General features: G+C 38.7%; 1 protein-coding gene across 1 annotated transcript in view; it reads left to right on the top strand.

The window, feature by feature from the left end:
- LOC143861050 (putative aspartyl aminopeptidase) overlaps positions 1-22,140 on the top strand; it is a 53,998-nt gene that overhangs the window by 31,141 nt on the left and 717 nt on the right. The window contains exons 6-10 of the mRNA XM_077371934.1: positions 4,186-4,293; positions 4,425-4,580; positions 20,065-20,241; positions 21,084-21,158; positions 21,251-21,391. Of these exons, the coding sequence (XP_077228049.1) occupies positions 4,186-4,293; positions 4,425-4,580; positions 20,065-20,241; positions 21,084-21,158; positions 21,251-21,391 (657 nt within the window). The remainder of the gene's footprint in view (positions 1-4,185; positions 4,294-4,424; positions 4,581-20,064; positions 20,242-21,083; positions 21,159-21,250; positions 21,392-22,140) is intronic.

Here is a 22,140-nt window from a genome sequence, read left to right as displayed (position 1 = left end):
ACAACCCTTGAGCCCCTTAAATCCTTCCATTCTTACCTATAATTGTCCTTAAGCCCAACCTTTATCAGCTGCAGCTGCTGCAAATTTCTATCCACTCACAGCCTATAACAGTCCCCTTTAATCTGTTACCAGTCCAATAAACCATGCACAACTTTCCTACAACCTGCAGTAATCCCTATTCCTTTACCCAACAGTCCCTGCACACTCCTTATTACCTTATTACTGCCTGAAAGATGTAAACTCTCCACAATCTTCCTCCTAAAATCAAACCAGTCCTAAAGTCATTATACCATACAATTTACGAACCTTTTACACCTCTCTTTACCCTATACCACCAGTCCCTTCAATATCTCTTAACAGTCCCTAAACTTTTACCAAGACAAGCTCACTCATTTCCTAGCCTATTACTACCAGCTTTGAACACTAAAGAAATCTTTGTCAATTGGCCTTCTTACGGCAATTGGTATCAGATTCAGAGCTACATATCCAATTGTCTTCCCTTACCAATTACATCAATTTGGGGATCAGAGTCAACTGTTATTCCGTCTCGTAGTGGCTCTACATCACTTTGGTTTTTTTTTTATGGCTCTCCATCACTTTGGTATCAGAGAAAACCTAGGTTCGACGCTATAAGATTTCTATGAAAAAATGTTGTCTATTCAAAGGAGTGATACTTTGTTCTTGTTTCGGTGAAAACTCTACGCTTTTGTTTCTAAAGAAGTCTCTCTTTTCTAGCTTCGTGGTATAACTCCGAGAACCTTTCTGGATTGTTAAAATGCCCTTCTAGTTGGGCTAGGGACGCCGATATAGTAAAACAAGATCTTTAATGAATCGATGAACCATCGATCAGATTTCTTCACTCTGAGTGGAGTTCTTTTTAAGCTGTGGAGAATGATCGAGGATCATCTAAGATGCCATGAAGAATAAAAAAATTAAGATGTGGCTCGTCATTAATGTTAAAAGTGTCTTATTTAGTTTGTAGAATATTATTTACGTCTTTTTAAGTCATAGGGTGTAGTAGTAGTCTTTTCCATCAAAATCACTTAAATTCTTTGAGTTATAAGTATTTTAAATAGGCCGCACACATGTATTATTATAATTTGAAGTGGGGAAATAGTCTTTTAGTCATTAGATTTTAGTATTTCGTTCTCTTTCAAAAAACGTGTTAGGTTTTTATATAGGATTTTAGAACTTTGTAGTTCTCTTCTTTTTCTTTTATATATATATATATATATATATATATATATATATATATATATATATATATATATATATATATATATATATATGGGAAAACTATTTCTGAGCTCAAATAAGCTTATCTGAGCTGGAGCCCAAAAACAATTTGGGCCCACATTTTTGGGGTGATCCAAAGCATTCATTTGAAAGACAGCTCTATTCTTGATCTGTCATAAATTTCTATTACAGATTTTTTACTGATTTCATTCCAGATCTGACCTGAAATCATCTCAGATCCAGGATCTGGCCCACTAAATCCTAAGTTGCAATTGAGCATCAGCAGTTTTCTCAACTGTCTGACTTGCAAATGGCAGTCAGTCTTAAAAAAACAACCCTAGGGCCCCTTAGATCCTTCCATATCTACATATAACTGTCCTTAAACCCAAACTTATCAGCTGCTGTAAATTTCTATCCACCCAAAGCCTATAACAGTCCCCTTTAATCTGTTATCAATCCATTTAAAACCTGTACAACTTTCCTATAACATGCAGTAATCCCTTTTCCACTACCCAACACTCCTCACACACTCCCTATTACTGCCTGAAAGATGTAAAATCCGTAGAGTCTCACTCCGAAACATGGGATGGGACCAAAATTTAACTTACTCTCCCACATAACTCCCAGGAACAAAAAAAACCCGGCAACCAAACAGGGTGTAAAAGTCTAGAAAAGGGGACACACACATGGGCACACACATATGTATTTAATTACTGATTAATAATTATAATTTGCAACGAGATAAGTATTATATTCATTAAAAAAACTAATAAATTGTATGATTATGCAACTACAAATCTAAAACAAAAATGAGATAATCAAATAATAATGCATTTATCAGTAAAATCTAGTTCTCTTTCAGTCTCCAATATGTAGCAAGAAAGAGACAAATGGCATACAATGAATATAATATTGGAAGCATTTATTTAGGGGAGGAAGGTAACAACACATATTAGACAAAGAGTTACTAATAAAAGAGAATCAAACGGTATGCCAGCCACACTTGACACTGTACAAAAAAGTGTCGACCTACCCAAATTATATTAGGACACAACTAGCAATACATTTAGAGGGCGAACCTTGGCGCAATGGTAAGATTGCTCCATTGTGACCTGGTGGTCACGGGTTCGAGTCACGGAAACAACCTCTCTGCAAAGTAGGGGTAAGGCTGCGTACATCTAGCCCCTCCCCAGACTCCACAATAGCGGGAGCCTCTCGAATTGGCCCCCCTTGTTTCACTAGCAATACATTTAGAAAAGTTTTGAAAAGAGTGTCGATATGTGTCGACACGTGTCAGTGTTGACACATGTCGACATGCGTGTTAGCAGTAAATTCAAGGTGTCGGTTATATCATAGTGATGAACCTATTAATGCACAAGCGTGGATGATCCGGAGGAAATATAAGTGTTTTCTGCATAGTATTGTTCCTAAAAGGAAGATTGTTCCAAGATGGAAACCTTATTCATTGGGGAGTGTCAAAATGAATTTTGACTGTTCAAGTTGGGGAAATGTGGGGAATATGCATTGGAGGGATCATAAGAGATGGAAACGGTGTGGGTTTACATGCCTTTGCACAGTTGGGAGAGAAGAATTCTAAGTGGAACTGTAGACTCCTAGGCAGGGTGTTTAGCTTCTTATTCCGTTTTTGAATGACTAATTGTATATCACAGGTGACTCTCTAAACGTAATTAGGTAGATCAGAGAGAGGGTGGGATCCCCACGCAAGCTTGCAGATGTTTTCTATTAAGTGTTAGTTCGACTAGAGGGCCATATACAATATTGTCATGCTTAAAGAGAAGCTAATGTGGAATCTGACATATTAGGTAATGAAGAAATGTCTAGTGGAAATCTTGTAATCAGAGATTATATACTTGAGTACCATTTTTTTACTAGGTTTTAGTATGTTTCTGCTGTAGAGCTAGTTGCTTTCTATGCTGTAGTGCCTGTCTTTCGATGTTCATGGGTTGATCATCTTGATTGGGCATTTTGTGTTCCTATGTGCCAAAAGAGGATTCATTAGCCGACCCCAACTAGTTTCCAAAAGAGGATTCATTAGCCGACCCCAACTAGTTTGGAACAAAGGCTTAGTTGAGTTGAGTATGTGCCAAAAGAGAAAAAGGGGGGGTGGGCATTATATGGTTGAGCTTATAATAATATGCCAGAAGAGTTGACCTTGCAAATCATATCATAAAATTTAGGACATCTTCAATAATGTGGACATTAAGAATCACACAGTAGTTCCTATGTACTCCAAAATTGAGAAAACATATTGGTAGGATTTGATGCAAACGAGGTAGCCTTCGTCAGCAGAAGAGGGCATAAATATAGATGTATTATATCTGTGGAAATTTCTGCAGCTTATATAATTTTGTTTTTCTGTTGATAAATTTATGGTTTGGTTAAAAAAGAATGGATATATGATTTGGACTATGGCAACCAAGGTTTTAAATTTCGACCGAAATCCGAAATTTCGGGTTTCGGTTGAGACTGAAATCGAAATGTATAATAATCGAAACGTTACTTTATTTCTATCGAAATTTCGCTTATCCCGAAATCTCGTCCGAAATTTAATGGATTTCACCCAAAAATCTAGATTCTTGATAATTATTTAATATTATCCCGAATTTTTTGCCGAAATTACGAAATTATGTACGAGATAAAATAGGCGTTAAAAGATTTCGTCCGAAATTTTGGTTTCGGTGAGGACCAAAACGCATTCCGAAACCGAAATTTAAAACCTTGATGGCAACCAGGATTTTGTTTTTCTTTAATTTCATGGCTGTTACATCTTTGCTGGATGGATATCTCTTTTGTCCTATTCATGGCTGTTGCATGCACCCTTCCTCATCCGTCTTTCCTTATTTTCCCTTAAATACAGCCACACTTCTGTTCAAGTCTCTCTCCCTTTATGAATATTTCTTTTGCCTCTAACTAGGACGACATTTGCAGGGTGAGCTGCAAAAGGTGGCATCTCAAGACAGTTTAGTCAGTAATGGAAAGGAATTAAAAGAAACAAGTAATGCTGACACAAATAAGCATCATCTGATTCTATTACAGGTAATTAGATGGCCGACAGAAGAGTGGAGGATGTGAATGACTATATTGTTCCTCAACATTGATTCCATCTTTGGCTTTTAAATATGAATTTCTTCGTACGTTGGTTGATGACTTTTTCCATTTTCCTCCAGCTGCTTGCAGCTCAGGCTTGCTGTGAACCTGATGAAATATGCGATTTTGAGTTACAAGTTTGTGATGCTCAAGCAAGCATTATAGGGGGTGCTATGAAGGAATTCATATTCTCTGGAAGACTTGATAACCTTTGCATGTCATTTTGCTCTTTGAAGGTTAGTATTATAATAAAGTCTTGTACTTTCTACATTATATGTTGTTTTTCAGCAAGTAGTTGGAGAACATTAGATCAATGGCTGCAATTCTAAACTGAAAATCATGTGAAACAATTTTTTTTTCGTGAATGTTGAGGAACTCAATGTTTCACTAAAATACCCAGAAATGAGAAAACGGCCCATTCAGGTGGATTTCTATAAATGATATCCAGAAATCAAATTCTGCTGATAGATTCAATAAAACTTAATTCATTAAGAACTGTAGCTGAGAGAGTTTATCATAGAAAAGTATGGTGAGACTTAGCTGATTTCCTTTTATTTAGAATGCAGCATAGAGATTATCATAGAAAAGCATGGCAAGACTTGGATGATTTTCTTTGTTTTTTTTAGAATGCATCATTGAAATTCTTCTGTTTAGAATTCAGCACGGAAATGGTCAGAATTGATCCTCATTCCTCAGTTCTGAAGAGTGTAAATTCGACCCAACATTTAGAGCTAAGATCATATGAATGGACTTTAGGGCTAAAACGAACTATAAATTCACAAGCAAAGTATCTTCAAAACATAAGCAATGCTTGGTTTATATCATTACCTTCCATGACAAACTGGGTTCCATAATCAACATCTGGGATTGGGAGTTACCGTCTAAGATAATACATCAATCTCAGTGGAAAATCGAGGCCTCACATGCAAATTATCTTGCATCCCAGATTGATCAATTACTGCTGTGTTGGCTCAAATTAAAACTGATGTTTAAATTGCTTTTGCCTAATCAAGCCTTACTTGTACCTGTTTCCCTGTTTGGTAGTCTGTGTATCAGATTAGGTCACATGGTGCGGTCGATGTACTTGTATGTCAGGTTGAGATGACAAGATTCGTTCATCTGGACTATATTGCTTCTGTTCATACGTAGGGGGTTTCTTGCGAAATGTCTCAGGACATCTGAATGTCGTTGAAATAAATTGTTCCCAGTTTAAGTTATAGTCTAAGTTATATAAAATTCAACTACAAAAATGCTGAATTGTGGAGCGGACAGTTGCAAACATGGGATGACCAGTAGTTTGGTTGATTGAGACGTATAGCATCATTCGAGATCTGATCAGAAAGTATAGTAGATTTTATTTTTCTATGAAAGGACAAGATTGCAAGTGTAGGATCATTAGCACAACCAACTTTCCCAAAACCAATTGGTGTTGGGTTAGGCACAACTAATTCTCTTGAAATCTAAGCTGACCACAGCACAACACCTCGTACTGCTATTAACAGCAGCACAAAGCCCCCTACAAAGTGAGAGATGGGCTTAAGATGCTGCACACCCCATGGGTGCTTCCCAGGCTGGGTTGTCAAGCCCTTTTCAGAGCCCGCAAGGGGTTCCGGCCCCTGTAAGCCAACCGTTGAAGGGGGACGACTGGCCCCCATACCAACAATCTCCCCTCCCCTCCCCGCCACCCCAACCCCAAAAACTACCCCGGGGAGTCCCGAACGGGGGACCTCGCTTTGATACCACTTGTAGGATCGTTAGCGCAACCAACTTTTCCAAAACCAATTGGTGCTGGGTGAGGAACACCTAATTCTCTTATATTCTAGGCTGACCATGGGAACAACACCCCGTACTGCTACCAACAACCGCATAGAGCCCACTACTAAGCCCCCCACCCCACGCCACGCCCACAAATCCAAAACTACCTCGGGGAGTCTCGAACTTGAGACCTCGCTCTGATACCACTTGTAGGATCGTTAGCGCCACCAACTTTTCCAAAACCAATTGGGCAACCAACTTTCCCTAACCAATTAGTGCTGGGTGAGACACAACTAATTCTTTTAAAAGTCTAGGCTGACCACAGCAAAGCACCCTGTACTGCTATCAACGACAGCGCAGAGCTCACTACTGAGCGAGGGATGGGCAGAAGGTGCTACAAACCTCATGGTTGCACCCCAGGCCGGGCTGTCAATCCCTTTTTCAAGGCTGCGGGAGGTCCTGGCCCCCATAAGGCAGCCCCCCATGGAGGATGGCTGGCCCCCATAAGCCAACAAACATGAATATCATGCCCATGATCTGTTTACCTTTGGATAAGGGCTAGTTGGTCAATTTCTTGGGTAAGAATTGTATGAAAGGTTAAATGACTGATGGATAATTTGTTCGCTTATTGAAACAACTATTTGCAACTTTGAGTATGTGATGCAGATTTTAGGATTTATTTCCGTATTATTTAGTTTCTAGTATTTTTATTTCCATGTTATTAGTTTTTAGGCTTTTATTTCCCATGTTATTTAGAATTAAGAAGTTTAGCCGTTTAGGAATTCTTATTTTAGTAGCTTTCTATCTTTTAGGTTGCTAATTGCCTATTTATAGGCCTCTTTACAACTTTATTGTGATCTTGGATGATTAATTGAATTGATTGAGAGCTGCTCCCCCAGATTTCTATTCTTCCCTCTCTTCTACTTGTCCCTAACTTCGTCTCTTCTTCTTCTTCCCCTATTCTTCTTCTATTCTTCTCTTATTTTCTCATCTATTCTTTTCTTCTTCTCTTTTATCCCCTTTTCTTCTATTTCTCTTCCTTATCCTACATCAAATTAATTAATTTGATGTAGGATAGGGAAGAGAAATAGAAGAAAGGGGAGAAGAAAAGAAGAAGAAAAGTAGAAGAAGAGAATAGAAGACGAGTAGGGGAAAAGAAGAGAATAGAAGAAGAATAGGGGAAGAAATAGAAGAAATTAAGAGAGAAGAGAAGAGGAATAGAGGAAGGAGAAGAAACCTGTAGAGGGGAGAAGCTAATCAATCTTTATTCATCAAAAGTTTACAATAAAGCTGTAAAGAGGCCTATAAATAGGCAATTAACAACCTAAAATATAGAAACCTACTAAAATAAGAATTTCTAAACGACTAAACTTCCTAATTCTAAATAACATGGAAAATAAAAGCCTAAAAACTAATAACATGGAAATAAAAATACTAGAAACTAAATAATACGGAAATAAATCCTAATATCTGCATCATTTTCCCTCCCTTTAAAAGAACTCGACCTCGGGTTCTATTCCTCCTGGATCAAATATGTGCACGACCCAATCAAGCAGTAGGAGCTGTAATCCTTCGAACTTTGGATTGTTGTACAATGCTCGTGATGAATGTGAAAGTGGTATGGAATGCGAGCGTAGTACTACAGAAGAAATCATCCATGCAGAATCATAAAGATGCGAACCTCTCTTGACAATCAAATAAGCTGGGAAGATGGCAACGTACTCCTCCTGGATCGGCATGATAGCAGTAGGTAGTATCAAGCTATGACCATCCTCCAAAAGATCAACACCCACTGGTATCTCATTAGGCTCAATGGGAGCATCAATAAAATCATCTGCTAGGGGCGTATCTAGCTCAATGTTGTCGACCAGTGCTAAAATCCTCATCAATATGCTCTCGATCATCCACCTCAGGTAATTGCTCATCAGTCAGGTCACTCGCCTCTGACTCATGACGGTGCTCAGTCGACTATGTCAAAGGAATAGCCTCACATGACTCTAACACAATATCTGCCGCTACTGTGGAAGTGTCAAGAGCTCTCTCTAGATGCTCGGCAATTGGCCCTGTGGAAATCTCTGAATCGTCATGCTCGTCGACGTTGGGCTCAGCAATCACTGGACCCTCGTGCTCTATATCGGACATCTCTGATTCAGTATCTGCCATCATTGGACTCAGTATCTGACATAATCAAGGACTCAACTATAATGATCTCATCAACACTAGCATCTTGTTCCTCAATAATGTTCGCAACTTCCTTCTTATGCATGCGGCGCTCCAAATATTCGTCTTCTGCTTCAATTTCGGTCTCTCGTGCACGGCAGGCTATGGCTTTTCGTTCACGGCGGGATGCGGCTGCTTGTTCACGGCGAGCTGCCTCTTCTCGTATTTTATCCGTCTGGGCCGATAAAGAGGCATTGGGGCATAAGCTCTCAGAAAATTATAACGGACATCCTCCCATCTACTGTATGGAGGTTCGCCTAAGTTACGGCTCTGTGTCACCACGTGTGTCCAAAATGACTGAGCTTGTCCTCTTACAATTTTTCTAAGTCGGTAGATGGGTGCACGGTCATCATAGTCGTAGTATACATAATAAGCATCCAAGGCATAGATCCACTGTGACATGCATCCTCATAATAGCTATAGTGAGTCTGGCCTTTCAAATAACTATCGTCGTACCCATCAAAATATGGAACAAATGGTGGAGCCATAAGGATCGATGTCGAAAAATGAAGTCAACCGTCTGATCTGTCTGTCATGTTGAATGGAACACAATGCTTTTCACGGATCTCAGATCGGAGGCCTGAATGGCTCGGATTGGCGCTAGTGACTTCTGAAAGTAGTCTGGATATGCTCGAAAAGTTGTCACGAATAACTTTCGTGTTGATGGCAAAATCAAATTGTGAGCAGAACTTGCCCAAGTGAAGAGAGAGAACGAGATGGGGAGAGGAGAGCAAGTCTAGAGAGAGAGGATGGAAGAGTGGAGTGAGAGAAAATTCTTTTTTCTATTTTTTTTTCTTTGTTTTTTTATTTTTTTTTCTTTTTGGGGTGTCTGAAGGCAAAAACTTTGGGGGGGGGGGATGTAAACTGGTTTGCTTAATGGGAAGGAGTGCTCGAGGGAATAAAAGGGGGTGCCCAAACTAATGTATATCCTAAAAACAAGAGGGGTTGCCCAAGGCAGAAAGGGGGGGGGGGGTAGAAATACGGTTACTTTATTTCTTAAGTGGCACGTGACCACTTAAGATGAATAAAGTAGAAATTTTATTTCTCAAGTTACTTTATCAGGCTAATATGTAAGTGACCAAATAAAGTAACTTACCTTTTCTCCTCTGCTGAATGATAATGACACCTTAGGTTGCATATGTAGAGATTTTATATGGTGGCCGACCTTTACGTGTAGGTCGGAGAGAGAAAACACCCCCCTCCCTTGGTTTTAAATCCATCAAAAGCCCCCTTTTTTTACTTTTCTTTGGATCTAAAATCAAGGTGGCAGGTTTTCTCTCTCTCTCTCTGCCCTTGTGATTAGACGATTGGCCACGATATAATTTCTCCCTTATGTAAGAAGGCTACTTTCTTTATCTTGCTCTAGAAGTAACAACTTTCCTTCCATTACAAGCAACCTCCTTTTGCTTTTGCCTTTGTGGTGGTATCCGGATAGCAAAAATAAATAGAGTGACTCTTTTTACCACCAGTTACAAGGTAACTTATATGGCTAATTATGACACCTACTTACCTTCGACCTGTTGCCTTAGGTAGCCTGCTGCCTTTTAGGTAACCTGTTGGTTTAAGCAATAAGAAAGTTGCCTTCTGAAGACATTCAACCAAAAGGGAAACTCTCGTGTGAGTCTCCTTCCTCACGACAAAGAAGGGAGGATGGGGTTCTCGTCCGGAAAATCAACGGCCACGAGCGAACTTGGAGGAACAGAAGCGTACGATGAATCAAGATAATCTGAGACCTCGGTGGCAGCTTCTTGGCTAGGTGGAGCAACCAATTTTGAAGGTCGGAACTGCCGGAGTGGGAGTCTTTGAGGTGTAAAGTTGAGGGTTTGGGCTTGATTCAATGTAACTCTGGGTGATGGAAAATTTCAGGGTTAGATTATGGTGGATGGAAGTAATTTAATGGATGGAGATTTGAATGGTTTTAAGGGCTGGAATTGGATGATATATGGGTTGCAAGTGGCTGTTAGGGGTGATTTTTCTGCAGGGTTTTAAAGGGTCTGATTAGAGAAGGGTCCCGGGTGAGGCTTGATGGGTCATTAGGTGGTCTGTCGAAGAGGTAAAGATCGGCTATGGTGAGGCAAGGGAAATAAGATTGTGGGTTATTATCGATTGATTGAATATAGGGGAAGATAAGAGGTGGCTGTTAGGATATGGGTTTTGGGTGGCTATAACTAGGTTTAGGTGTGGAAGGAAGGAGGGTTTTGTAGGCTGATTTAACAAGGAAGGTGACTGGGTTTGTAGCTATATGACCGGAGAAAAATCAGCAATAAAGCAAGTTTGGCTGTAGGGTTTTAAGGAGGTGAGGGTTAAGGTTTGGTTAGGGTTGCAAGGCTAGGGTTTTAGCTCTGTAAAATCAGCAAGAAAGCAAGAGGAATTGAGTTCGGCTGAAGGAATGTGTAGATGTTAGAGTATATGCCCTAGAAAGTATAAAATTCTTCCAGACAGGACCCTTCATAAGTCTTTAGACCTGAGGGATCTTATTGGTTTGCCAGTCCGTTCTAGGGTGTTAGTCTATCTTATAGTGATTCTATTTTTAGAGTCACATTCGGATAGAGCTATATCCTAGAGCAAACCCTCGAGACCAATAGTGATACTCAACAAGGGTTTCTTCGCCCTAAAATTTAGGGATTGCCATCTACAATTTTGTCAGAGCGGCAAGCCTATTAAATAGCCTGGCCAAGCGGATTTGATAAAACATTTATCGGAAAGTTTTATGAAATATTGAATTGATTTCAAAGGATTTTGCAAATGCATTTGGAGGCCGAACACCGCTTGACCAAAGTAGTATACCAAGAGTGGGCCAAGGGGGTAAATGGTGTCCACCTCCTGTATGACTCAACTCAGTAGATGTGATTACGAAGAAAGGACTTGCACATACATGATGTGATTAGGGGTAAGATGATCTGACGGTCATCTTCAGGGTTACGTCTCGATGGAGGCCACTGACCTAATGCGAGTGTAGTTGAACTACAGAGCGAGATCGCAGTGGGGCCCACCATAGGGTTCTGCAGGATTGACCGTCGGATCCTTGCGATGATCCCACTCACAATTCGAATGACTCGGTAACATCCAAATGGATCAGGGTTCCGCATTTTATGTAATTGCACGGACGGATATGATCCGTTAGATTAATGTGGATATTAATTAAAGATATATATATATATATATATATATAGAGAGAGAGAAAACGGTTCCTACACATATGTGTAGATAAGTTATCTACACACTAGCTTAAACTACAGTGGGGGCCACATTATTTGGGTGATCCAAACCATTCATTTTTAAGGCCTTCACATAGATAGGGTGTCCATAAAAAATCAGATTCATAGGATCATCCTAACCATTCGAACTGTGGAGGCAAAAAATGGACTAATTTGTGAAGGTTTAAAGACATCAATTTTACCTCCACAAATCATAGGGTTGGGATGATCCTATGGATCTGATTTTTTGTAGACACCCTATCTATGTGAGGGCCTTTAAAATGGATGGCTTGGATCACCCAAACAATGTGGGGCCCCACTGTATTTTAAGCTAGTGTGTAGAGAACTCTCTACACATATGTGTAGGAACCGTTTTCTCATATATATATATATATATATATATATATATATATATATATGTCTTTGTTAGGAAAGTAACAAAAGACAGTAAGAGAATTTTTCGAAGACAAATTGGAGCCGAAATAACTCCCATTAGATGTGAGTTATTAATTGATTGAATTATTAATTAATTATTTAATTATTATACATTATTATGTATTATTAATTTGATTAATAATTATCATAATAATGTGTAATCCAAATGAGGATAGTTATTCCCAAATCAGTTTTGCAAAAGTTGCGGAATTGAAACGGAATTGGGAATTGGGATAGGACTACACATTTGGATAAGGTTTGTGGGGCCCACAACACTTCTAAATCAGTTGGAGAGCTGGGGAAAAGAGCCTCAATTGCTCAAGGACTTTGAGTTGCAGTCAAACTCTTTGGTGGATAAGAATTGCTAAATTGTAGGATCTACAAAGCAAGCAATTTGTTTCCAACACCAACTCTTATGAGATAAGGCCACAAGGGCTGGAGGGAGGCCTCCATACGCATTCTCCCATGTATCTTTAGTGTCCCCATATAGCCTTGGAGGTTTGGGAGAGTCCCATTCACTCGAGGAGTCTCAATTCAAGTCGGTTTCTCAATTGGATTAGAATTGGGAGAGAGAAACAATGATTTATCAAACCAAAACTCTACTTTATATAAAAGAGAGAGGGGAGAACAAAATTTCAAGTATGGAATACTCAAAAATTCGTTCTCCCTTGCTTCCCCCCTTTGGAAAATAGTTTTTCATCCCTCTTTTCCTCTCTATCTCTCTTCCGATTGAAATAGTTTCAAAGAGAAAGGCTTCAAATCAATTTCTCTATTCTCTACAACAAAGGTACTGATTAGATCAGACCTTAAATCGGTGAATAATAGTTATTCACATCCACAATAGTCTAAGCAAGAAAAACAATCCATCGGTTCAACTTGCGGGGTCCGCGGCATTTAGAACGATCGCAACCGTTCGAGGATAGATCAAATAGCGTGATTCATTGATTTCTTCTTCAAAGAGGTATTTATTTATGTTTGATTAACTTAATTAATTAATCTAGACTCTAGGATCTTGGGCAAAAGCAAGATCAAAAGAAAATTTTAAAATTCTATTCGATTTTTGTTACGCTGTGCATGGCGATCTTGCCGGAAGGGATCACCTTCCTTTAGTAGACACCCCCATTTAGCTCCGTTTCAAAGAAGTCAGGATTCCCATGCTAAAACTCACAAGAGTGAAGACTGCCCAGGCTATTCCAAGTCATGCCGGTCCATTTCCTAAATTTTAGGAAGAACCCTAAATTGTAGGAGAGCCCTACATTCTAGGGTAGTTCCTACATTTCATGAGGAAAATCCGAACCCGGGGAACACATCTAGTATTCTGAGTCATTTCGGGCCGTTTCCTAAATTTTAGGAAATGTACTAAATTGTAGGAGAGTCCCACATTCTAGGGTAGTTCCTACTTTCTAGGAGAAACTTCAGATCCCAGGAAGAATGTCTAGAACTCTGAGCCATTACGGGCCATTCCCTAAAGTTTAGGAAATGTCCTAAATTGTAGGAGAGTCCTACGTTCTAGGGTAGTCCCTATATTCTAGGTGAAAAGCTCTGAACCCGTGAAGAATACCCAGCAATTGGAGTCATTTCTGGCTGTTTCCTAAATTTTAGGAGAGTCCTACATTTTAGGCTATTCCCTAAGGTTTAGGACACCCTTTGTGTCTCGAAAGAACGTCATATATCTCGAGTAATTGTGAAGTGATTTAGAAAAGCTCCTATAATGTAGGAGTCCTTACATCTTAGGACATGGCTGGTGTGAAAGATTCCTACCCTACATAAAGACACCTTGTTCTTAGGATGGCTCTAATGTTCTAGGACCCCCTGAGTCATCCCCATACCTTGTTCCTCCCATTTCCTATTTTTCCTCTCCTATCGTGGCCCTACCTCCTTATTTTTCTCCTGCCCGCACTCGTATTGGATAAGGGATTACCGATGATCAGCAAGTTGAGATCACTTTGGACTGTGGTTCTATGAACTAACGGCCGAGATCGTCTTATCTCAACCCGATGGTCAAGATGGGAGTGTTCGGATCGTTAATCACTTAAGAGTACAACGGCTTAGATTACCTGCGAAATCGATGGCTCTCATTAAAGATTGAGCATTTGTGTTTGAGATGGTATTTTCCTTGGAATTCTTATTCCAGGAAAACATTTCCCTCATTACTTTACTTTCCTTGGATTTGTTTCTCCAAGAAATCATTGTCGAGGAAAAGTGATTTCCATCTTTGAGTACCACACGGTATAATCTCGTCTCGCCCATTCCCTCTCTATCTCTCTCTAAACTCTCTCTCTCATCTTAACTCTCCCCCCATTTATTTGTCATTTAGTGAGCCTACTTTAAAGGGATATAGTTTTATTTCTTTTAACTAAGGGGGTGGATCATCAAATGGATGGTGGAGATCATCTTATTTTGGTCTAAGTATGAATTACAAGGTGATGTGCATTTAATTTGTCAAATCAAGGGTTCGGATTATCCGATGAAAATGGTATATGGATTACAAATCGATTTATTTTATATGGTCCATTAAATCGACGGTTGAATCATTATTAGGGGCTGATTTGGAGGTAATATCTACATGCATTATGTAGCCTGTCATTTGAATGGTTGAGATCGTTTCAAAAGGTGGTTGGGGTATACTATTATGAATTAATAATTACTCGTACACCTGTAAATTTAGTAAGGAGCTAATTTTTCACTTTTCACCTAAAAAAGTGGCGCCAACTCCATAAATTGTGGCCAACACTCCCTTGAATCCCTCATCCAATCGGATTTCTCCCCCAATCGGTTTTTACATATTTATTTCCCATGGGACTCTCATCTTTCCAATCGGTTTTTACTAGACCTGGCAAACGGGTGGGTCGGGCAGGGTCAACCCGCGGGTGATGCGGGTGCGGGTCACACGGGTCGGGTCAGGAGATGACCCGCATTTTTGCGGGTCAGAATTTTGGTGACCCGCGCGGCCCGCGGGTGGGCCGGGTCAACCCGCGGGTCACCCGCAAATTCAAACCGTTGTTTATTCTGGAAAATGTTATCACTGGTTGTTGTACATTGACAATGGCATATTTGATATTTCGTTGTTCCGACGAGAAATCACGTTGTGTACTTGTGTTGCTTTTCAGAGAAATCACCACAACCGTTGATGGTTTGTGATCGAATGCCTAAAATGCCAAGTCATCGATCCATGCCTAAAATTAGTCATGTCATCAATCCATTTGCACTCAAAACCCTAAAAATAAGCCAAGTAAAGCTGAGAAGAAACCCGGCCATGGAGGAGCCTAAAATACGCGATCGATAATCATCTTTTCCTCCATGGGCACCGAGAAGAAACCCATCCGGAGAAGAAGCTAAAGGCGGAGAAGAAGTCCAAAGGCGGATTAAGAAGCGGTGGAGCCACCGGAGATAAGATAAGTAGAAGAACGTGGTGTGAAAAAGGGGATCTAAAGATTTGCTAGCGTCCTCTTTTCGTCCTCAAAATGTCTTCTGCGAAGGACGCTAGCAAATCCCACTACGAGTGGGTGCCCGCGGGTTGACCCGACCCGTGTTTTTGCGGGTTGGGTCACTCGCGGGTTAGTTTTGACGGGTCACTAAAACTCAGACCCGTGCCCGCAAATTTGCGGGTGGGTGGGGTCGACCCGCGGGCACGGGTCGCTTTTGCCAGGTCTAGTTTTTACATGTTTTATTCCAATGGGATTCCCATCATCTCAAGGTTTCATCTCATTCGTTGGATTAAAAGATGTTCTAGAAGCAACCAAGGAGTATTCAATATAAACTCTTCCTTAGAGTTGGAGAATTCGTCCACTATCTATAGTGAGACCATTAAATGATGTGGCATCCTTATCCCTCTTTAAATTAGTTTTAATCAAACTAATGAGAACCGTTAGATCGAAAAAGATAAGAGCAATTAAGTGATTGTGCTAATCTATGATAATCATGCAAAAGAGGGAGAGCTAAAAACACATTTCCCATCTCTTTCTAAGTCAGATTCGATCATCTCCTTATTGGTGGGTCCATCACAATTATTCATCTCCACCGTTGAGAAGAGTCCTATTTGAATTTTGAGCTTATCCCTTCCCAAAGGAATAGGATGGCTACAATGTATAAATAAGTGGCCATCCTAACCCATTGAAAAACACACAATTTCGTCCAACTCTCTCCCCTTCTTGAAAATTCGTCCAGCTCTTCCTCTCCAAAAAAAATTCGTCCAACCCTCTCTTGTGGAGAATTTGGCCATAACACCTTGGATTAGCGATCAAAGGTTGGTACCCTAACTCTTTTAGAATAAGAACTAGAAGCATGCCTATGGTTAAGATTTTGAGATTTTGTATGTAACCATCAAGCATATGAATGAATTTTTTTGCGAAATTTCAGTATATTATGGAAGGAACTAATATATGGTATTATCTATATTTTGGCTGAAGGAAAATTATTTTTGCTAATTCAAGTTGATTTTAATAAATTGATGGTTGAAACCCACTTTTCAAAGCAAGTATTGTAAAACTCAAAGTTTTTCCGAATTTTTCGATTCCTAAGTCAAATTCACATTAAAAAAAGGACCGGAAATCGAAATTTCCAGCAAGGTTTGACACGTTTGGTTAGCTTTGTAATCCTTCGAAAATTGCCCAGAAAAGGGTATTTTCCCGAAAGATTAAATCCAAAGTATGTCAAAACACGTCCAAAATTGCTGAAAATTTGTTTATAGTAGTTTTCTAAGGTATTAAGGCCACACATAAATTTTCAAGAATTTTCGGCGTAATTTGGTATTTTTATAAATTACTTGAGAATTGTTTTAATTACTAAAAATAGCAAAAGACCTTGAAAATTTCCAAAACTTTTCAGGAATTAATTTCTTATATATCTTAGTAGACTTGTGTTTTGGAATTTAGAAAAATCAGTTGTTTTCATAGATTTATAGTCAAAACATTGATTTGCTCATGGTGATGAATTTCGATATTAAAACCAACAATTTTTTATATTTTTCTCTTGGAATGGGATTAATAATGTTATTAGAATGTTCCAGTAAAATTTGGTTGATTTTAGAGGTGTTTTGGAACCTATTATTCATTAATATCGGTAAATTGATAGAGAAAATAACTGATTTTTAACTCAAAGTAAAGATTCTGTTGAAAACAAAATTTTCTAAGGCTGAAATTTGGTAATAAGATATAGTGGTCCTTCCTTCACATACCTTTTCATAATTTTTGGATACGGTTAGATAATTGTAGTGATTTTCTTTTCAAATTAGCCTAATCTGTAAAAAATAGTAACACAGTAAAAATGCCTGAAATTTCTACTGTAATTTCTTACTGTTATGAGCACATCCAGTACTGTTTTGGACTGAATTGGGCTATATTTGCCATAAGTTGCTTTGGAACATTGATAAATTGCCTAAATTGATAAAAATCAATAAAAATTAACCAAAATTCGTAAAATCCTAAAAAATTCCAGAACATCAAAATTTTCCAGAAGCATCATAATCCTTAAGTTAAAAATCCCTAAAAATCACTAAGAGTCTTCACAACTTGTCGTTTTGGTCAAAATCATAGCCTAATTGAATTTACCCTTAGAGCCTTAGAATGCCCTGATTTCTAGGTAATAGGGACCCCTAAAAGATGGAAATTACCAACTTAATAAATTGGGTTGGTCAAACTCAAGGTCAGATCACTCCTGGAACTGTTGGATCATGGTTCCACCCCGTAGGAGCCTTTAGAGCCCCCTTTAGGAACACTCAGGTCACGTCGAATTTTAGGTCTTAGTTCCCTATAGGACATGCCTTGTTAACTTAGGATGTAGGGCCCACCTTCATTTGTGTAGGGAGTGTGTTGTATTTAGATAGAATCATATAGCATCTTAGATGGAGTCCTAAGATAATAAAACTTAATCAACTTGAATTAATTAATCTTTCATAAACTGTTGAAACAGTTAAGTCCAGTCTTGATCGGTGTCCTAGATGAGTTAGGCATATGTAGCTTAGTTTAGGTCACCGAACTACGTCGACTTTGATCCCAGTGAGGATTGGGTATGTAGGCAACTTAGATGGCATTCCAAGCTCAAGTCGACCCTACACACATTCCAGTAGGGTTTTAGGGTTGTATTTTATTTATTTCTTGTTCATTTTCAAACCCTAAATTAACTAATTTAAATCACTTAGGATTTCCCCCAAATTAGATCTTAGGAGAACTTTCACATAGATTGAACCAATCCAAATAAAAAAGATCAAATGATGCATCTAGGAATCACATCGAAATTAGATCACTTAGGGTGCATGTCCAGTAGATTACATTGAGAGAGTTTAAATGATCATTTTAAAAGAAATTCAAGAAAGTTAACCTTTGGAATTGAAGACTGGATTACTGGGAGAGAATGGTGCCTAACACCTTCCATTCTCGTAATCATGTAACGGATCTAGACTTCTGGGATCGCAGATCATTGCAGTGTCACTTATGGGTCATAGTTCCCTTACCTAGGTGGCGACTCTGGTCATTCTCTTTTGTGTGAAATTCAGATTTCTTTAGTGATCCTAAGTTCACGGAAAAGATGATTCATATCAATAATCAAAAGCACACGCCGCTCGCGTGGGTACGAGAGACCAAGAAAGAGGCGGGTCGCGCCCCTCTCGCGGGATCGAGTCCCACAGAATGACTTGGATCTTTGGCTCTGATACCAAATTTGATGTAGGATAGGGAAGAGAAATAGAAGAAAAGAAGAAGAAGAGACTAGAAGGAGAAGAAAAGAAGAAGAAGAGAATAGAAGGAAAAGAATAGAAGACGAGTAAGGGAAGAAGAGTAGGGGAAGAAGAGAATAGAAGAAGAATAGGGGAAGAAATACAAGAAATTAAGAGAGAAGAGAAGAGGAACATGGGAAGGAGAAGAAAACTGTAGAAGGGAGAAGCCAATCAATCTTTATTCATCAAAAGTTTACAATAAAGTTGTAAAGAGGCCTATAAATAGGCAATTAACAACCTAAAAGATAGAAGCCTACTAAAATAAGAATTTCTAAACGACTAAACTCCCTAATTCTAAATAATATGAAAAATAAAAGCCTAAAAACTAATAACATGGAAATAAAAATACTAGAAACTAAATAATACGGAAATAAATCCTAATATCTGCATCAGTATGGATCAGGAAACGATGAGCCAAAGTAGGAAAAAAGTGTGAGACACATTCTGCTTCCATATTAAATGTTAAATCTCGCATTATTATGCTGACTTTCTGGCTCTAGTTGTGAGACACACATGGACTTCTTGCATGGGATCAGCTTAATCCGTGAAAACGGGTTGTGGGAGACCAATACAAGCATTGTGCTGCTAGACGAAGCGGAATGAAGCACCCTAGGTGGCTAGAGTCTGGTAGCCAAGAGTATGATTAGCTGTAGCTGGCGCTTTGACCCGAATAACATGGGGCACATGGAATCCTGTGTGGATCAGCAAGGAAGTGCATTGTGACAAGTGTCTTTCACATTTCACGTGACTTGCTAGTTTGGTGTGTCCATTAAGCTGTTACTTGCCACCCTTTCAGTACTTAGATGACTTGAATTTACAGTTCCAACACTGTTGCATCAGTACGGGTACGAGTGTTGAGTGTCGGATTCAGCAAACCTGGAAAAGAAAGATGTGTGGATTCGCCAAAATATTTAATCAATTATTATAGTTTTAAGTTTTTTACATAATAACATGATTTTAACCAGTAATATATTGAAAATTTAAATAGGTTAAGCAAATATCATGTTTTATTTCTATATAAATGCTTACTATTAGGATTGATAGAGCTCAAAACATGCTGTAATTGTAAATTTGTGTTAGTAGCATTCGGGAAAAAAGGGTAAAAGAGACTTAAAAGTGTCGCACGGAATCCTGAAGTATTGGAATCCGAGATGGGTCCGACATTCACAAGAATCTTTGTAATATAGAGTTCCAGAAGTCATTTCTCAGTATTTTTTATCTCATCATTTGGATTAATCTTATTTCACTATGACCATCTCAGATGACAAAAAACCATTTTCTACGCCTTTTACTGTTGTATAACTTGGATCATTATTGTCTGTGTAAGAAAAGAGACGATTGTTTTGGCCTATCAGTTATTAGTAATGTATGATTTATGCCATAACTTGAATTTAATTTCAGGCATTCATAGACTCAACATCTTCCGAAAGTTGTCTTGATAATGAGACTGGTGTAAGGATGGTGGCATTGTTTGATCACGAGGAAGTGGGATCTAATTCAGCGCAAGGAGCTGGTTCTCCTGCCATGTTAGATGCTTTATCAAGAATAACAGACTTCTTCAGCCCTTCAGATTCCAAGGTAGTATTTGTTCTCTTCTCTATATCTGCATTGTATCTAATTTTGCCAGTTTACTATTAGTGATACTATTTTTTTTTCTTTTATTTAGCTGGTTATGTGCTTTCATTAATTCAATAAATTCCCTCCATAACCTACCAAGAAAAAATATCCATTCTCTATGGTGCTTGCTTTGAAAGCTTAATCAATCTGCATTAAATAGCAAACAAAAAGGTCACCAACTGACAGTGACCAGTTCATGTCTAATAGACCAGAGTCATCAGACATCCTCACAAATATGTTTATATTTCATTTATTATCAGTCTAGATTTTAAAACTTGAAAATTCCCTTGGAATCACTCATCTTTCAACCTTTTTTTTTTCTCTTTGACTAGGTAGTCGCATTGAGAGTTGAGTACTTGATCGAGTTTTTTCAGGTTTTGAAAAATTTGTTCACCCTGTGCCCTTTTGAAAAGAAAAGAAAAAATCTGGTTACCCCAATTAAACATGAGTCACTGTCAAATCAAGTCAATAAGTTCGCCAAATACTTGATTGAGTTATTAAAACTGCCACTTCTGCTTATGGATTCATGCATGCAATTACTTGCGCAATGTCTCTACTTTTGTTTTTCACATGGATATCATTAAGGTTGGGCACGATTTGAGTGTTCTACTTTTTTGTTTACTGTTTGTTGAATTGGAATTTTTTTTATCAGAATATTGGAAACCTTATTGAATAGCAAAAAGATGGACTACAACTTCAAGACCAGGATGGTCTCAAAAAAAAAATACTCGAAAGCGTTTGTTGAGTTGATGTTATAATCCTCGTTCATACAATTATTTTGCTTTGCATTTACTGCTTTTCAGCTGCTTGAGAAAGCAATACAGAGGAGCTTCCTTGTGTCTGCTGACATGGCACATGCCTTGCACCCTAATTACATGGTAGGTGATGCCCTTATTTTTCTAATTTCAAAGATGAAATGCTTGCCTAGTAATAGTATGCTAGTCTCCTAACGCGCCTTCCCCCATATAAGGACAAACATGAAGAAAATCATCAACCAAAATTGCATGGAGGCCTTGTTGTTAAACACAATGCCAATCAACGGTATGCCACCAACGCAGTCACCTCATTCATATTTCGGGAGATTGCAAAGAGGCACAACCTTCCTATTCAGGTCAGTTTTCCGAGTGGCCATCGATAATGTGGGCATTGATTTTAATAGATATGATAGGTTGTATTATGTCTTAGCAGGTAAAAAAAAAAGGTTGTATTATGTCTGTATTTAGTACTAGTAACTTTTTCCCATTTTTTAGTGGTTGCAAGATTTGGATTCAAATTTTGGATTCCAACATGGGCATGAGGTGTTAAACACCCAACCCCAGGAGGACATGCTGACATGGACATGCATTTTATATGATGATTTTAAAAGATATACTATGATCAGTATATATATGCATTATAAAAAGAAGAATATGTCTTGATGGGTATAAAGATATCAGGAGCCCCTTCCTTGTACATAACGATTGATGACTCAAGATGTGTTCATTGCCCATCACCATGTACACATGGCTGCATTATTGTATTATTGTATTATTGAATGAATCAGTTCGTCCAAATTGTGGATCCTACAATGAAGGGCTGGTTCAAAATCTGCTCATTGATTGATCCTAACCATGACAACAGTGGGCTTTTCTTCTTTGAATATGGATTGGTAAACTATTTTCGTTTAATGGGACATTTAAAAGCCCCTCCAGATAGGTTAGAATTATCCAATGGCTGTGATTTTGTACAGTGGCCCTTCCATGGTAGCGCCCATCATATGGATGGTGGGGATCATTTGACTGTACAGCCATGCTTATAGTGGTGATGGGTATGATGTAGCCAGGCCCTGCTCACATTAAAACTATAGCAAGAAGCAAAAAT

This window comes from Tasmannia lanceolata, unplaced genomic scaffold, assembly GCF_043159265.1.
Source record: "Tasmannia lanceolata isolate RefF3 unplaced genomic scaffold, GAP_Taslan_0.1 ptg000037l, whole genome shotgun sequence".
NCBI lineage: Eukaryota > Viridiplantae > Streptophyta > Magnoliopsida > Canellales > Winteraceae > Tasmannia > Tasmannia lanceolata.
The sequence above is the reverse complement of the archived record's forward strand: the minus strand, read 5'-3'. Positions and strand labels throughout refer to the sequence as shown.